The sequence below is a fragment of the Haliaeetus albicilla genome, chromosome 26 (genome assembly GCF_947461875.1).
Source record: "Haliaeetus albicilla chromosome 26, bHalAlb1.1, whole genome shotgun sequence".
In the NCBI taxonomy this organism is placed as follows: domain Eukaryota; kingdom Metazoa; phylum Chordata; class Aves; order Accipitriformes; family Accipitridae; genus Haliaeetus; species Haliaeetus albicilla.
This window is the reverse complement of record NC_091508.1, coordinates 17,300,851-17,317,516: the sequence shown is the minus strand read 5'-3', so window position 1 is coordinate 17,317,516 and position 16,666 is coordinate 17,300,851. Positions and strand designations below refer to the sequence as shown.

Here is a 16,666-nt window from a genome sequence, read left to right as displayed (position 1 = left end):
TGAAATACTTTCAACAGAGCAAATCAAAGGCTGGAAATTTTAATTTGCAGCATCACCGTTCACTTTATTGACTGACAGAAGCATTTAAACAGGCCTTTCAGGCAGCAAAGGCAATGCATGACTTAGAGGAGCACCTAGAACTTTACACATGATCTTCATATTTGTCTCTGTGAAAAAACGTGCTAATTTCATATTCCAGTTAATTGGGCAGGAAAGGTCACGCTATGGCACAGAGCGCATCTTGTATAAAGCTCAGCAACTCTCAAACCTTCGCGCAGGATGTGTCATTATATTGCTAGGAGGCCATTTCTACAGATGAAGAATGCAAAGCTCTAGCCATAATTGCAGCACACTTAAAGGTCAGAGTCTCTGAGACTTCTAAGATGGTGGAGATGCTTATTAAAGTGAATATGCAATCTGGACAATAGTGGGAAACAATCCCTACAGAGGATGGAAAAAAAAGTGAAACAAACAAGAAAGAACATGGGATAAGAAGGCACTAAGAGGGTGGCTTTGCTGTGAGCACCTGCATGCACCCAGCAACATTAACTGCAGCAGTTTTTAATGGCTGTTAGAATAAAGGAAGAGCAGTAGCTTATCTGGTCTATCAAGAGCCCGTTACTTTGGGAAGCATTTACACTTAAGGCCCTTGCCCAAAATATAAAAGTACTGCTATGTCTTTCACCTGCATCTACTTCAAAGGTAAGAGAAAAACACTGAGAGAAAAACAATTAGGAGACCATCCTATAGGCAGGTTAGTGTATTGTATCAGAATACAATGCACTAGTGTGTTAAATATAGGACACCAACCGCATCTAAGTCAATAATCTGAAAGGCAAGAAAATAAATCAAGGGGGGTTTTGTGCTCAAGATTCAGGGGTGCTCACTGTCCCTCCTACCTGTGAATGAAGTTTTTCTTCTCTAGGTACTCCATGGCTGAGGAGATCTGAGTTGCCATGTACAGTAGCACCACAGCATTCACCTCCTGCCGGTTACACTCACGCAGATAATCCAACAGATTCCCATACGTCATGAACTCCGTAATGATGTAGAAAGGAGGTTCCCGTGTGCACACCCCTGGGAACCAACATAAAGTTTACAATGAATGTTTGAGAATATCAGTGAATCTTCAGGTTTTGTCCTCTAGGGCAATTTATACCTCTAGAAGGTAGAAATATGGGGCTCACAGAAAGAATGAGTTCTGCTTGGAATTGGTTAATAGAGGGTTTTAATTTCCTGCTTCAGGCTCTGGCAACTTAAATATTAGGGAGACGAGATCATTAAAAATCATGTATTAGTGGTACAAATTGTGAATTTTGCCAGACAATAAGTGTCTGTATTTAAAGCCTTGGTATGGTAAGCAGCTTATCTGCTCTTTAACATCCATATCACTGCACAAGGGTTTAGTTCAAATCCCTCTGCTTGGTATTTATCACTTACCTAATAATTGCACCAAGTTCGGATGCTTGATCTCCTTCATTACTGCGGCTTCTTTCAAGAACTCTTCCACCTCCATGGTATCTTCCTGCAGAACAATGGTAAAGCTTTGGCAAGGACAGCGCACACAAAGGAGGAACACGTTTTTGTATGAGGACACAAGAAGAACTGCAAACTGACAACATAAGCCACAGTTCTTTCAAGGTAATTCTTCCCTGTAGCCACATCATAATGCCAAGGAGTTAGGAACACTGGGTATTTTGTAGAATTTAAAAAATATATATTTTTATCATTCTTATTCTAACAGAGCTTTTTGGGGCAAGAAAATCCATATCCCTTTTGTGAAGGGCCTCTCACAGGACCACTCAGGAGTTGAAAAGGAAAAATGTGCTTGTTCCTAACAGAAAAAAAAGATAACATGAAATAAAGTGCAGAAAAGAAACGAAACAAGAATGAACACAAAAGGAAGGATACGCCACAATCAAATGCTTCAGAAGCTGCTGAAATGCAGGCCCCCAGTTTCACTGGGTAGGAGCAAGAAATCCCCCCTTTCAGACGGGGAAGCATGACCGATGGCAACCACTCCATAATTGAAAGCCTGAGGTTTCACAGATTTCATTTCTGGCATTTAGAGCCTGACCCATGACGTAACCGTTCTGGGCAGACGTGTCACTACCTATTTGTTGAACGCTATAAAGTTGCTTGGCACAACACAAAACCGAGGAGGATACAATCTTGCTCAAAAGACATATTTTCTGAAGCAAATATGCCCCAAATGGCCGGAAGGTCATTTCAAAGTGGTGCAAAAATACAGATCTATTCCTAAAGCAATGTTTCTTTCTATATCCATATTTTTTTTCATTGATGGATTAATGTTGACAGGCTACATGGACGAAGTGTTTTAAGGAAGGATTGGAAAGGATTTACTGCTCCTGGTGAGAATGATAACAGCGGGCTGCCGCTGTAAGATCCAGCCAGCTCTCTGCTTTGCAGTTAGCAATGAGAACATTTTTCCAAAAGTTTCATTCAATCATTTACTATTCATTGCCAATTAGCTTGATTGGCAGCTGTGATTTGCTGAACACACTATGTCAAAACTAATAGTCCAAAGGTCCTTGTGAGCAGAACCTTAAACTGTTTTCTTTGGCAAAGGAAACTGGGTTAACAATCCAGGTTGCAAAATTACCCTAAATACGTATTTATCTTATGCATGCTATACAAACTCTGAAAGGTTGCTCCTCTGCATAGCTGTTCCACTGTTTTAAATCTCTTACCTCTAAGTGATCTAAATTAATAGGAAGGACACATACAGAGAACTACTGTAACAATGATCTCTCTGAAAACCTGATCTCATGCAAAGGACCAAGCTTAACCAGCTTCCACCTTCCACTGTACAAAACCATGGAAGAAAAAAACCAGTTCTGGCTATACAATACTTTCCGAGCAGAGCACAGGACCATGCCATGGCATTAAGGGACACCAGGGTTGCACGTTGCTTAATTTAAAACACAGACTTCTCTGCTTGGGGCGGGTGGGGAGGGGGAAGAGAAAGGAAAAAAAAGGAAATGAAAAAAAAAAAGAAGAGACAATCCAAAAGGATGCAGGCTTGAGGTGTGCAGTAAGAAATGTGCTGAGATGACCAGCTCACAACAGTTCAGCCATTAAACGGCCCTCATGGGGAACAAGTTTTGGCCACAGTCACAACAGGCTGCATCTGGTCCAACGCTACGCAGGTCACAAAGCTCCACTCCCAGTTACTGCAGCCAGTGCCCACCTCATGCCCCTTTCCAACAACATCAGGTGTAAAAACACAAATTCAGAGCGTGTCGTGTTATGATAACAGACCCTTATAAATACTGATGTGTCCTGTGCAACTCACTGAGCTTTCAATGATACATTTTAATGGGAAACATCTAAGCACCAAAACACTTGTCTAGCACTTCCCAATTAAATGCAACTGAGGAACAGTGTGTGCTGCTTTCATTGCCTTCTTGCGTGATCTAGTGTTTTGTGCCAGCTATGAGCTACGTTTAGACACTTGATAGAAAACTGAACTGGGTGTTCATAAGCATTGCTATTCAAAAAGAAGCTGGAACGATTTTATTTTCCTCTTTTAGTTTTCCCTCCCCTTTATCTTTCTTATAGAGATATCTGGAGTAGATGGGGAAGGAACAAGAAAAGCCATATGAAGTTTTGAAAAACATTCTCTCAGAGGAAAATAAAGTGAGTCATTTGAACATTTGCACAGAAGCTGCGGAGGGCTTGTTTTCCCCTGTAGAACTGGGATATAAAAGTGATTTTAAAATGTTTCCCAAAACTTTGAAGAAAGCTATAATCCCACCTGTCAGGCTGTAGACTGATGGCTTTAAGGAAGGTGGATTATAAATTTGCTTTTAAGGATGGGTTTAGTGTGCATAATTGCAGGTTGAAGTCTCTCTCAATTCTTCTTGGTTATTCTTACATTCCCCAGTGGAACGTGCTGCTCCATACTACATTATGAACCAGTTTTAGTCATGTTTCATTAAATATTTACTTGATATATTTGAAACAGCCATGGTCTGTATTAAGGTTTCTCCTCATGCACAAATAGATTTTATGGGATAACATGCAATTTGCCTTTGTTGACGAGTTTTAGAGAGAAGAGAATGAAGGCAACCACTGCAGTTTGGAGCAAAATGAGAAAGCTAAAGATGTCAGGTTATCCTCTCACTGCAATCAGAAGCAGGAAAGGAGATGTTACAGCAAACAACGTTCCATGAAAGAACTGGTCTTTCCATTTCACTATAAACAGGCATTTTGTTCAACCTGGTCACATCCCAGCTCCACCTGCATTGCAACGCTCCCGAGTAAGCCCTGCGGTCCCCAGTGCGCTGGATCCGAGCAGGGATAACACTAGGTGTCACTCGCTCCCTGTGCAAGCAAGAACTTGGACTCTCCTCCGCTGGGGAGCAGCAACAGGAATCTCCAGAGTACAAAAAAGGCCAAAATGAAAATACTTTCTGCAACCATAGCAACCCAGAAATACTGAGGCAGCCGCTGCTCAAGAGAGTAAGGAAGAATTCCCTTCCCCAAATCAAGGAAACGTTCATCCCCTGACACTGAAGCATCTACACAGTTCTCTCCACTTCAAAATTTCCACTGCAAAAAACAAAAAGAAACAAACAAAAAACTCTGTTCTGTTTGTTTCTGCAAGACCAAACCACATCCCCATTGGAGGAGAGAGAACATGGTGTCAAGTTAGCATAAACTGTTATTAAGCAATCAAATGCAATGTGTGTGGAAGGTGCCAGAAGATCTCAAGACACTTTTATAAACATAGATGAATTAAGCAATGACCTTATGAACTCACAGAGCATTATTTGCATTTCAAGAGACAAGGAAACCAAGACACAGAAATCAGGGAGCAGAGCCAGAAACAGAACTGATTATCCAGTTCCTCATTAAAGCCATTTACAAATTTTAATGTATTTTAGCCTAGATACACTTTTTCCTCCTCTCGTATCTTTTGATAAGAAGCAGCTGTGAAGAATTGCTTAAGACTTCCAGGTACACAGGGAGCTTGTCTTTTGGGAAAGACAACGCCACATAAGACAGAAAATCAAAGCATGTAAAGCCTCCCTGAAGCACAGCCTTTGAATTTTATGTTGACTGACTCACAATCCATACTTTTCCTTAATACACTAGCTTGTGTTAGTGTGTTCATCCGTGAACAGCTCACCTTTGCCACACCCTGAATGGGAGACATTCACAGCACTATTTACTTTTCTAAGGTTTCATCCATTCTAAAGTAAAAATTGCACTGTTATCGTCCTCCTTTGTTTAATTACAAGTGTTTCAGGTATCGCATAAAACTGTAACAGGATCAAGCTCTTTCAAAAATACTCTATTCCAGGCCTACAGCACAGAAAGGAGGTGCCATCAACAACCCCAACTGTCTAATGAGGCCTGAGGGCAGGCAGCCAGCCTGAACTCACTTTCTGCTGAATGGAGATGAACGGGAATGCTCAGAGATTTGAGTCCTACCTTTAGGGTTTTCACAGCCACTGTAAGGTTGTACTTCTTCCAGACTCCTTCATACACCTCGCCATACTGCCCTCCACCAAGCTTGTGTTTCATCGTGATGTCAGTTCGCTCTATCTCCCATTTGTCATAGTTTGGAGACACGCCATAAATAGTGGGCTTATTGCGTTTGGGCGCTGGGTAGTGCAAAGTGGTGATGAGCCCATCTGCGACAGTTGAATGATGATGGACCAACTCTGCTAAGGTGTTGAAGCGGCTCTCTGAAGAGACATACAGCTAGGGACCAAAGAGAAAGAGAAAAGCTCATTCGCATAATGCACATCAGAGCATTCGTTTGTAGAAACTACATTATAAAATTGTGAAAGCAAAGCGTTACATCACTTCTACTCAATCTGCAGTACTATGAGCTCCACCAGCTCTGTAACTAGTTCTCAGAAGTTCAGACCTGAGAACGATCAACGCTTACATGGGAAATGCATGGATTCAGGAGAAAATACACACACTTCACTTAAACTATGGAAGAAATGACTGCAAATAGCATTAGATTGGCATGCTGTTGCTTGAAATGTCTTTTTTCAAAAGGCTGGTCAGTAAAGATTGTGGGACATTTCCTGGAGAGTAGGGCGTTGTCAACCTCAGTGTCTTGATTCCATTATTACTATTTGGATTATGACATTTTCACCTGCCTAAATTCTCCTTGAAGTGTCCCTAGCAAACCGGTGGCTTCCCTGCTTTTGGCCCAAGCTTCTACATAGTATTTTGCATGAAGTTAGGCAGCTGGTCTGCTCCATTCTTGTGATGGGTACCGATCAATAACACAGAAGTAAAATCATTACCACTGAACGAAAACCTGCTGTGAGGCATGATAACCCATATTTGTTACCTTTTTAACATTTATACAGAAGATCCTAAAAGCCTACTAAAAATAACGGACAAGCAACTCCCTACCACCAGAGCTTTGTATTTCTGGTTTTCATGCTCAAGCCCAGTCTTCTGCTAGGCAAGGTGACACAAGCTAGAAATTTAATTTTAAAAACAGTGATGCTGAGAACACCTGAAGGAGAGGGAGAAATCTTTGTATCAAAGTGCAACAGCCTATGCTGGATGCAGCACACAGAAGATGGAAGAGCTCCATTTCTCACAAATGACCACGGTCTAGCAAGGGACAGCCTTGCAGGAAGAGCAGCACCACGTTAGCCACCCAGATTTCTGTCCAGTCCACACACTGTGAAATGAGTGCAATGCACTGGTCCTACTGTGCACATTATGTGCCAATAGCTATGATCAAACTTTCCAAATGCTTTGACTTGCTGGATATGCACTCAACAGTTTGTGCATGTGCAGTGGCCATCTGTCTGGGATTTTGGGAGCCCAGGAAGTTGACCAGGCTGCCAGGCATCCAAAATCCCAGACTTAGGGTCACATTCTGATTCTTCCACCTGGACAGAATTTTTGGATGGAAAAAGGAAATGCACCTGTGAAGCTCCAGAAATAAGTGAGCATGTCCAACAGAGAAGGGAAAGGCATTTGCAAGAGAAAAAAAAAAAATTTGCAGGGAGGGACAAAACCACCCTCAAACTGGAGACTGGCAATTCCCGTACGGATGCTCCTCCTTTGCAGGCATCTGTTTACTATGCAAACCCAAAATGAGAACGAGAGGCATTGGAGAAGACCAAATATTCCAAAGCGTATGAGAGCACAGGCACTACACATAAGAAAAGTTGAGTGAAAAGTGCAGCCATATCATCCAAGGAAGTCTGAGTGATAGACAAAAGTGCCTCACTCCCTCAGGATCCTGCTTACCCAAATCCCTACTTAAGTCTTATGCATGCTTATGTATGTATAGTAAGTATCATGGTCAGAATTGGCAAAACCTGCCAATCTACGTATGTCATGGACTTATTTGAAAGAGCTGCAGAAGGTAAAATGCTTGGCTCAGGCACACAGTGTAACCCAGAAAGGGGAAAACACACACAGACGTGAATGACCCCGCACACCAGTCACAGACAGGTTAGACTACTGCAAGGTACAGGGCGGCCGTTGACTTTCAAGCTATGGCCTTTGTAACAGAATGATGGCCCCTGTAAGGTCTCTGGGAAGTGAACATTGGATAGCATTTGTCATCCAAAAAAGGCAACTATGCTGTAGAAACCTACCTTTCCAGTGTTGGGAAATCATAACCCCTGGTTAAAATGGCCCACTTGAGCTAAAACCAAACAATTAACTACTCTGGTGACAACACATCCACTTTTGGATGTGCAAAGGCATTCAGAGTGGAGGGTTTTATACCCTGGGCTGGAGAAATCTACTTTCCCTTCACTCTTGTTTTTCTTTTGCTAGAGTTGCTGATAAAAACCTCCTATGGAAACTTTATCTCTAGAAAATAAAGGCATCCTCCTGGGGAGCATGTCCTGAACCGTCTACTAAAATGAGTCATATTCTTTTGGTAAAGTAACTGGACCAAATCTCATTTCAACCCTATGACTAAAACCAAACCAAACCACTTTCATGGTCAAAGAGGTGACATCACCTTAAAAACAGATGTTCTGAGAACAGAAAAGTGGCAACATAAGAGAGGCTTTTACAGCTGCCTGGCTCGGGCCACCAAGCATTGGCCAGTACAACCACAATTTAAAACAAGCCATACCTGTTTGGGAAGGACTTCTTGTACTTACTAGCAGTGGTACAAGCAGTTCACACGTTACACTGAGGACTAAAATATATAAGCATGGATGTAGAAAATTATGCTGAATTCAAGGATCACTGGGAAGTATTAGAGAAGTATGGAGAAGGAAGCTGCCCATGCTTTTATGATGCCTTATATCTCAGGATCTCAAAATCTCATGGGAATTAGAGATACCTGTATTTTGTGTGACAGATTACATGATCTTGTTACAGATGGAGGAAGAAGTTAAATAAATAGCCAAAGGTTTCACAGCAAACCTGTAGCAGGATGGAGAACAGAAGAGGATTGCCCTGTCCAGGCCACAAGACAACACTCCATGCCTTAACACACATGAAGTTTTCCATTTACATTAAAAAACCACATCCACCCACTAAATGTGCTTATTCTGGAGGCAGAGTTTTTCTAACCTCCCAGTGATTACATCTCAGCACTGACTCCTGAAGGCCTTACTTCCCATCAGCACTACTGGCAATCAGAGTTATGCTGTGTTTAAATCTTCATCTGGAATTTGAAGCATGTATCACAAGATGAAGCAAGGAGCAGCGATAAACGGCATGCTGCTGATGCAGCCCAGCAAGCCACATACACACTCTGACTATTTTCTGCAACCTCCCTTCTCCGCTGACCCTGTTCACCAAGTCTTAACTCAAGCCGCTTGCTGGATAATTTCCCCCAAGAAAACCATCTGGTGCTGCTAACTGTACTCATACAGAGGCAACAGACTCAGCATTTCTGCAGCATGCAAGGTTATATAGCGACTCAGACGGTTTGCTTCCCAGCTACATTGTTGACACATTATTTGGGCAATTTTTGTATATTGTCAGTCAAATAGTAACACCAATCCTGGTCCAAGCAGCTCTGCTTGTACAAATTAGCCGCACATCTGCAGCTTCTGCCACCAGATCACATCTCTTTTTCCTGGCTAGTTTATTTTATAAGGGTGGTTAAACCAGCCCATGCTAACCTCCAACACATCCTTAACCTGATGGGATTCCCCCTCCCCAGTCAGCAGAGAAAACGGAACATCCACACAAAAAAATCCACGAAGCTCCATGATCTTCTCCAGGACCGAGTCCGCATCCAGTTCAGCCACTGAAGGTTCCAAGACACTCGAGAAGGACCTGAGTCCTGCGTCCTTAATGCTGAGAATAGCAGAACTTGAAGAACTGGCTGGACAATGCTGTTTATTCAGTTGGGTTATTCAACAGGAGGCTTTGCCTCAAGTACTATCAAGTCAGGAGAACCAAGTCCTCTGTACCACGGAAGTGGTTTACCAGATGACTAGCTGCACCGTGCCAGCCAAATCAAGAAAGGTCACTTTTAATGCCTTCCTTAAAAACAAAAAAAACCCAAACCACAACAAAACATTAAAAGGTGGTCCAGAAGAATATGATCCATTAAATTGGGAAATAAAGAAAAAATTCCCTGAGGAATTTTTTTTTTTTATGTTGTTGAACCCAAATGCATTCAGTATGAATGGTGCTAAAATTAAGACACACACACCTCTGATCATCTTCCTAGACTCCTCAATTTTCCCCAGGAAAAACCTGGGTAGGGCTGTGCGATGCATAGCACACCTCTGTGCCAAGCAGCAGTTGTTCCACACATTCCTCTAATACCTCTTTCTCCTGATAGCGTGTTATCTCGGTCACAGAACATGATCCCACCAAAGCCATTCATCCTTGCTGCAGCACTTGCAGATATTAAATTCCCTGGACAGGCTGACTGATGATACAGCAGGCTGGGAAGGCCCCAGGTGCTCAGGGAGGTGAAGGTAAGAGCTTTCCTTCAGCAGAGCTGTGCTCTGCTGCGAAGCAAGTAATAGAGCGCGACGCAAGCAGCTCAGAGCAGGGAACCTGCTCCAGCAGTCTCCATTTCACAGAGGGAAAAGTAGGGATATTAGCTGTTTCTCTTCCGAGCTCCTCAGCTTTTACAGCTGGGAACAGGATGCCGAAAGAGTGCGGCGTCCCCCAGCCCAGCAGCCCAAGCAGCAAAATGGGCAGCACATCTACTGCTAAGCCGTTGCAATTCACTGCCCAGCTCATTAACACAAATTGAAAACGATGTGGTTTAACATACCAGGCTGCAAACTGCAGCGCCTGGTGCATGGACCTGGCACACCGCCCCTTCTGCAGGGATGCTGGCAACGGGGAGGACTGTGGCTACCTCTTCGCTCACTCCTGCACAAACAGCCAAAGCCCAGGAGCCACAGCTCTCCGTCACTGACACTTCTTGATTTTGTATTTCCAACCACCACCAGCTGCAGATCTGCTTTAGTGAATTGTACTGACCTGCACCTTTTCTCAAAAACACCCATTCAAGCAACTTTGTGGAAAATCAACAGTTAACCTGGCTAATACAAACCTGAACGGATTATTGCTGCTGCAGAACTGGTTTTGGGGATAAAAACCAGCTCTGCTCTGATAAAAGCCTTCCTGTGTCAAACCCTTTTACAGCTAAAATAGAGAACATGTGTTATCACATCATGGACACATGCTTATTTACACCAACTGAAGAAGGCTCGAGTTCATAGTGTTCACATGTGAACATCGCTCATCTGCCAGCATCAATGTGAATCGAAGGAATATCAACTAGAGAGGCAGGAGGAGGAATAATATGCCAGATTGCCATGCAGCCCTTCAAGTATGCTGCACGTCAGCACTTCACAGTGCCGATTTTGACCACAGAATGTGTCTACATGGGAGGAAAAAGGAATAATCAAAGCATTGTAACTTGGAAATACGTTGCCTTAAATAACATGGTCAGGATTGTCTCAATTACTTTTTGTCTGCTTTAGCGAATAGATTGTACTTCATTACTGAATAAAATCTGTTTATCTTATTAAAGGCTTTAGAGTGATGAGGCTAATAAATAGGAAACACTATGTACTGGTTCCCTGTGCTTTCATACTAAAGATTTTGCTGTCAACATTGGTGTAAGAAGAATAAAGCTCTCGCAGGACAAAGGAAAATTGGCCACAGTGGGCCACTACTATACTTCATTTTTTTTATTTTTTTCATTTGAAGTACTTTAATGGCATAGAATCTGTCATCTACTAGATGCTGGCAAGAAGAGCCTCAGCAGCCATGCTCCAGACCCACACTTCAACTTCTGCACAGGATCTAAAGAGACACTGCTTAAAATAGATTAGTTAAAACCCAAGATTTTCCAAAATCCAATGCCAATAGAAATGTTTCCATGAAATTAAAACAAAAATCTGTGGAAAACTACACTTTTATGCTAACATTTCTCTGCGGCATCCACAAAGCACAGCATTGCAACACTGCTACAGCACACAACAATCTGGGGGGGGGGGGGGGGGGGAGGAAGAAACTAGAGATAGGGCCCATACAAAAGTGAAAGTGCCTACCCGTCTCCAATGATCACGCTGAAATACTGTAGAGAAATCAAAACAGTAGTTAAAAATACTGCGGAATAGCTCAAAAAGCATTCTGTCCCTAATATTTACAGTACTATTAGCAACAGGCACTGATTTTTCTGATTTGGCAGTCAAAGAGATTATCTTTTGAACACATGGGACAAGAATTCATCCTCAGAATCTCTTATTAATAATATCTGTTATATTCAGCTCTGATATAACTCTAGCATTTCCTACCTTAAAAGTGTTTCTCTGCTGAGCTGTACTATACCTCACCAGAAATTCGCTAAAGGAGTAAAACTGTTTTGTCACTGCTGTGTTGGAATCTCACAGTTTACTCTAACTACAGATGATGAACATTGTGATCAGGGTTCAGAATTGCTCAATTGACCTTGTGCAGTCAGTGGACAAAGTATACCGGAAAGGTTTTCTTTCATGGTTCGGATAGCCTGCAGCCTACCTTTCCGTCAGATGCAGTGTTTATTCTGTAGTGGTACACCCTTCCTTCGTATCGCAGTGAAATAGATCTCTGTCCTGGACTGCTCTCGCTCTCTCGCACAAGAAAGCTGCCGTTGATACCGCTACTCAGAAGGTACTCAGCAGCGTTACGGGACACTGGTCCATGATACCAGGAATGCTTCTCCAAACTATTCACTGGGGTGATGTAGTTGCTGGGCACCCAGCCTTGTCCATTCTTCGTTTGAGCCTCGCACCATTCCCCATTATGATTGTAGCCCAGGACACGGAGCTTTTCACCTTAGCGCAAGAAGAAAATATATTTAGGCATAGCAAACCTGGGAACTGAGGACAAAGATAGGTTCTTTCCAGCTAACAGATCATTAAATAATCTCCTATAAGAACAGGTATCTGAATGAGCAGGGAGCATGTGTGTTTCTTTAAGCTTAAGTGGACCCCTCAAAGCCAAATAAAGTCATGTGCATGCTTCAGGAGTGAGTTAGGCTCTCGTGCAGTTCTGCACCAGCTCTGATACTGCTTGAACTTAAAAAATGAATCCACCAAATTTTATTTGAACTGAGTTGGCTTGATGGGACTAGGAGAGAACAGGAGTGGATAAATGATTAAAAAAATAGTATCAATTAGCAAGGTAAGCAGATGTGACTTGAAGTACACATAAGGAACAGGACTGAGTAAGAAAACACTATCTGTACAGTTCTTCTTCATATGGGGACTATGTTTTGGACAACTACAAAAATTAGAGAGGCCAGCCTCTAAAATCAGCTTAGTTTAACTTCTCAGTTCAAATTCTTGCTCCTAATGGAGACCTTAGTTTTGGCAAACAGTTTCTTGCCCAATGCAAAAACTTCAGGCAGTTTTAACCTTTTAAAAGGTTATGACTTTGCGAAATATTTGTATTTGTTTAAGAAAAATTCCCACAGTAAAAAAAATTCCATAGGGTTTAGCGTATAACTTAGTTATTCCACAGTGACTTTTCTTTCTATGCCTTCTCACACACTCCCAGTACCATTCTGCCCAGCTACCTTACCTTTAGTTATGCTGAGAGTGTTGTCCCCACTTGCCACAAAATCATATAGTGCAACAAAGAGATGGGGGTCATTTTCACTAGGACAGGACAGAAGGTTTTCCTTGGAATTCCAGCGAGCTGCTTCGCTCAGACCCTGAGGCTCAAAGTCTGACACTACCGGTCTCTGAAGGGCTTCTGGAGGAGGGAGAGAGAGAGGGGGAGAGGGAGAGAGAGAGAGGAAAAAGCAGGTTCATTTTTGCTGATAAAAGCCATCTGGTTAACCCACGCACTCTGATTTTGAAATTTGCATTGTTTCTTGACATGTGTGCTCCTCATGCATCAAAGGACAGATATGGACAGTTCTTTAATACAGATCTCCTGCCACACAGGCAGGACACCCTTGCTGCAGAGCTATCCCCCAGCCTACCCTGAGCCCCTCCAGCTCCTGCCTCTCATGGCACACAGGAGAGGGAAAGCCCCTCTCCCTCCCTCCAGTAAATGCTGCTCACGTAGGCTGTTTGCTCCTTGTAAATCCTTTGGCTCATGCCTAACTGCTGGTATGGTTAGATCTGAAAACAAACCCAAGACCTTTAAAAGGTAAATCCCTTAATTATCCTATAAATGAAATCGCCAGAACGTGCAGCACAGAGAGCCAGGCAGGGTGAGATTTATAAGGCGTGGTATTTAAGAATTGGATACATACTTCCATTCTTCACTGTATTTTTTATCATTTCTCTTCTTGAGTACAATGCTGTGCCTTTTTTGTTGCCCTCTCTCCTGCCTGCCACTCTTGAAACCAGAGCACAGCAGCAAGCATACTTCTTTGCACAATGGGCTTTCCACATTTTTAGGAACCCTGAGACCCCTCCAGAAAAAGATTCCTAAAAACTGAGCTTCACAGTTAAGCCAAAGTTTTTTGTACACTGCAGCACATTAGGCGTGTAATGTTCAGTAGTTATCAGGCAAGTCCAAGTACATTGGGGAATTTTATTGCAGTTGCTTCTGCAAACCCTCCCCTCTGGACCATGATTCAAGAGTTTGGGGCAGTGATGCTCCAGGTAGTTGTGCCCCCCCCACTCTCATGTGCCACCCCCAGCTGTGCTGGCAGCCCTGAGAATGACTGTGCTGGCACAAACTCAGGACATTAAGTTGTGAAAATCTTGTTTTTTGAAGGGTTATTTTCCATCTGGATGAGTTCATTGAACAAAGTCACAGCACCGCACACAAACTATCGTGTCAGCGCAGCTATGGGGACAGGAAACACAGCACTATCGCACCCAGCCCCTTGCGCCATGAAATTGCTCTTCATTACTCAGCATCAGACTCCGCCGGCTCCCCTCACTCACTGCTGAATCCCTCTTCTGCACAAGCACACACAGCAGAGCTTTGGAGGGAGAAATCCCAGGCCAAGTGTTTTCTACATTATCAGGTCACCTGGGAGCACAGTTCTCTCCTCATACTCTTAATACTCACTAGCAAGGGGCTGCTGTGTAGATGCAATCACACCAAAATATGCTTTTAACGCTATTGCTTGTTTGGTCTGGAAGTCCAGTGTAAGCTGCACCAGTAAACTAGTGAAAAACTGATACGACTGACACCAGAAAACGTATGGAAGTCAAGTGTGGATTGGGATAGGTCCAAAATACGTTTCCCAATGGGAAAATGCTAAAAAAAAAAACCAACCCACCCAAAACCCCAACCCTACAAACAATAACAAATCCCATTATTTTCTAAGCTTTAGTGCTGAAAGTGCCACTATTCACCCACAGACAATCTGGTGTCCTCGATGTGTTGGTCAGATCACCACTGGTAAAGGCTCTCTGGGTGATTATTTATGAACATGAGTACTACTGTATTCTTTGGAAAAGGTAATATCATATATGCGGGCAGAGAGCAAAACAGCACGTATATACACCGTTGGGCCTGTTTTCCTAGCCAAACCATATCTGCAGGGAGATATATTTTTATAGTGAGTCAGAGAAGTCAAATAATTCTGCTTTCTAAACAATTCCACAGTCAGAAAATGTGGTGGTGTGTTGGGTGGTTTTTTAAAGAACCTCGACATCCTTACTTTCCGTTTCCTGCAGGAGAATACTTTTTAATAGCTCGGGTTTGTGTGAAGAGCGACAATGAGAAAAGAAACAGAAAATCCACTTTCAGAAAATTAAGCTATAATCATTTTACCATGAAAACGCTTTGATCCTGTCAAGCCCATTAAGCTCCCTTATCAAACACAGGGCGCTGCAGTGACTGGAGATACTCCAAGGAGTTACACCATCAGTAAACACCTGGAACAGACAGACAGCAGAGAACTGCAAGTAGCAGATACACAACCTCAGTGAGGAGCGATGCCGTGATGCTCTCCCCCAAGTATGGTACAAAACAGTACATGCTGCACAGTGGGATGGACCGTAACCGCTGTTAGGAAGGAAAATGCCTCCCCCACGGGGGATTGATTCGACAGGAAGGCAGGAAATCCAAGGCAGGCTCCCCTCCAACTCCAGTGCAATCGCAGCTCAGCGAAGGATGGCTCATGCACGGCCATGGATGGGGATGTGGGAGGAAAGCCAAGCGCTCCGCAAGAATCCCTCCCTCATGCCCAGGCTGTGGCGGCGCTGGGACTGACTCATAATGCATGGATGCCAAGGTATGCGCTTCAATTCAGACCATGAGACAACACTGTGTCAAACACCGAAAACACCCACAAGCTGCGGTGTGAAAGTCAAGGAAGGCTGGTTTTGCTCGATGACATTCCTGCAAACACTGGCTCAGTGATAACTGTCTGCAAACCCAAGGACTGGCAAGAGCAAGGGCTGTTAAATAAACGTATGAGAATTTTCTAAGCTGGAAAACCACACAAGTCCCCCAGTGAATACATAGGATGCTATGCACCGATGGGCTCGTATCCTCTGCATCCTCCAAGCCAACACCCCTGCTCAGCCACTGGCACCCCAGCAGAGGTGCACGCTGCGTGTGAACGGTGCCGTGCAGGAGAGCACGACGGGGAGATGCAAGACCCAACTCTCAGGTTGGGTTAGGGCTGGTGTTTCCAGAAGGTAGGATCCCCAAGTTAAGAACTGGGGTGGGAAAGGCGGTAACTGAATGAAGCCTGACGGGCAGCAGAGAGGATGAGGCCCTGAGTCAACATGGAGAAGAGCGTAAAGGAAAGAGCAGAGTTGTGGTGACCCGAGTGTAGCAGAAGCTTGATAGACCATGACAAAACACACTTTTAAAGGTCTGGGCCCCAAAAGGAGGCTGTCAGCAGACTCAGGACACAAAACCATGAAGCGAGAGAAGCAGACAGGACATGTCCATCTGGGAGCGACGTAGAGCCGGCTGTCAGCAGTATTTATCCCTCTGAGTTGTTCTCTAGCAAATGTGCCCAGACATTACAGTCCTTCAGAGCAGGAATTAGACATTGCTGTTCATACGTATTGAGGGTCTTTTTCAACACACTACAGCTTCTTCACCTCCTACTGCTGGTTTTAACTACAATTTTACAGCACTGCTGAGCTCTTCAATGGACCAGATTCCTCCTAATAAATCAGCCCGGCTGCGACACCTACAGGAGGGTATCCTGGCATGGTGACGGGGCAGGAAGCGAGCGTAATTCAATCTGTTATCTCTGCGCTGTGATTCCTTCCACGCATCCACTTTGTCT

The 16,666-nt window shown here is 43.6% G+C and overlaps 1 protein-coding gene across 3 annotated transcripts in view; it reads right to left on the bottom strand.

The window, feature by feature from the left end:
- ABL1 (ABL proto-oncogene 1, non-receptor tyrosine kinase) overlaps nucleotides 1-16,666 on the bottom strand; it is an 89,465-nt gene that overhangs the window by 17,758 nt on the left and 55,041 nt on the right. For 2 of the 3 annotated variants that reach the window (XM_069770672.1, XM_069770673.1), the window contains exons 2-6: nucleotides 13,027-13,200; nucleotides 11,983-12,278; nucleotides 5,461-5,733; nucleotides 1,441-1,525; nucleotides 900-1,077 (exon numbers count right to left, since the gene is read on the bottom strand). In XM_069770672.1, the coding sequence (XP_069626773.1) occupies nucleotides 900-1,077; nucleotides 1,441-1,525; nucleotides 5,461-5,733; nucleotides 11,983-12,278; nucleotides 13,027-13,200 (1,006 nt within the window). Of the gene's footprint in view, nucleotides 1-899; nucleotides 1,078-1,440; nucleotides 1,526-5,460; nucleotides 5,734-11,982; nucleotides 12,279-13,026; nucleotides 13,201-15,189; nucleotides 15,294-16,666 lie in introns of all 3 variants that reach the window. The other variant, XM_069770675.1, reaches the window with a different exon arrangement.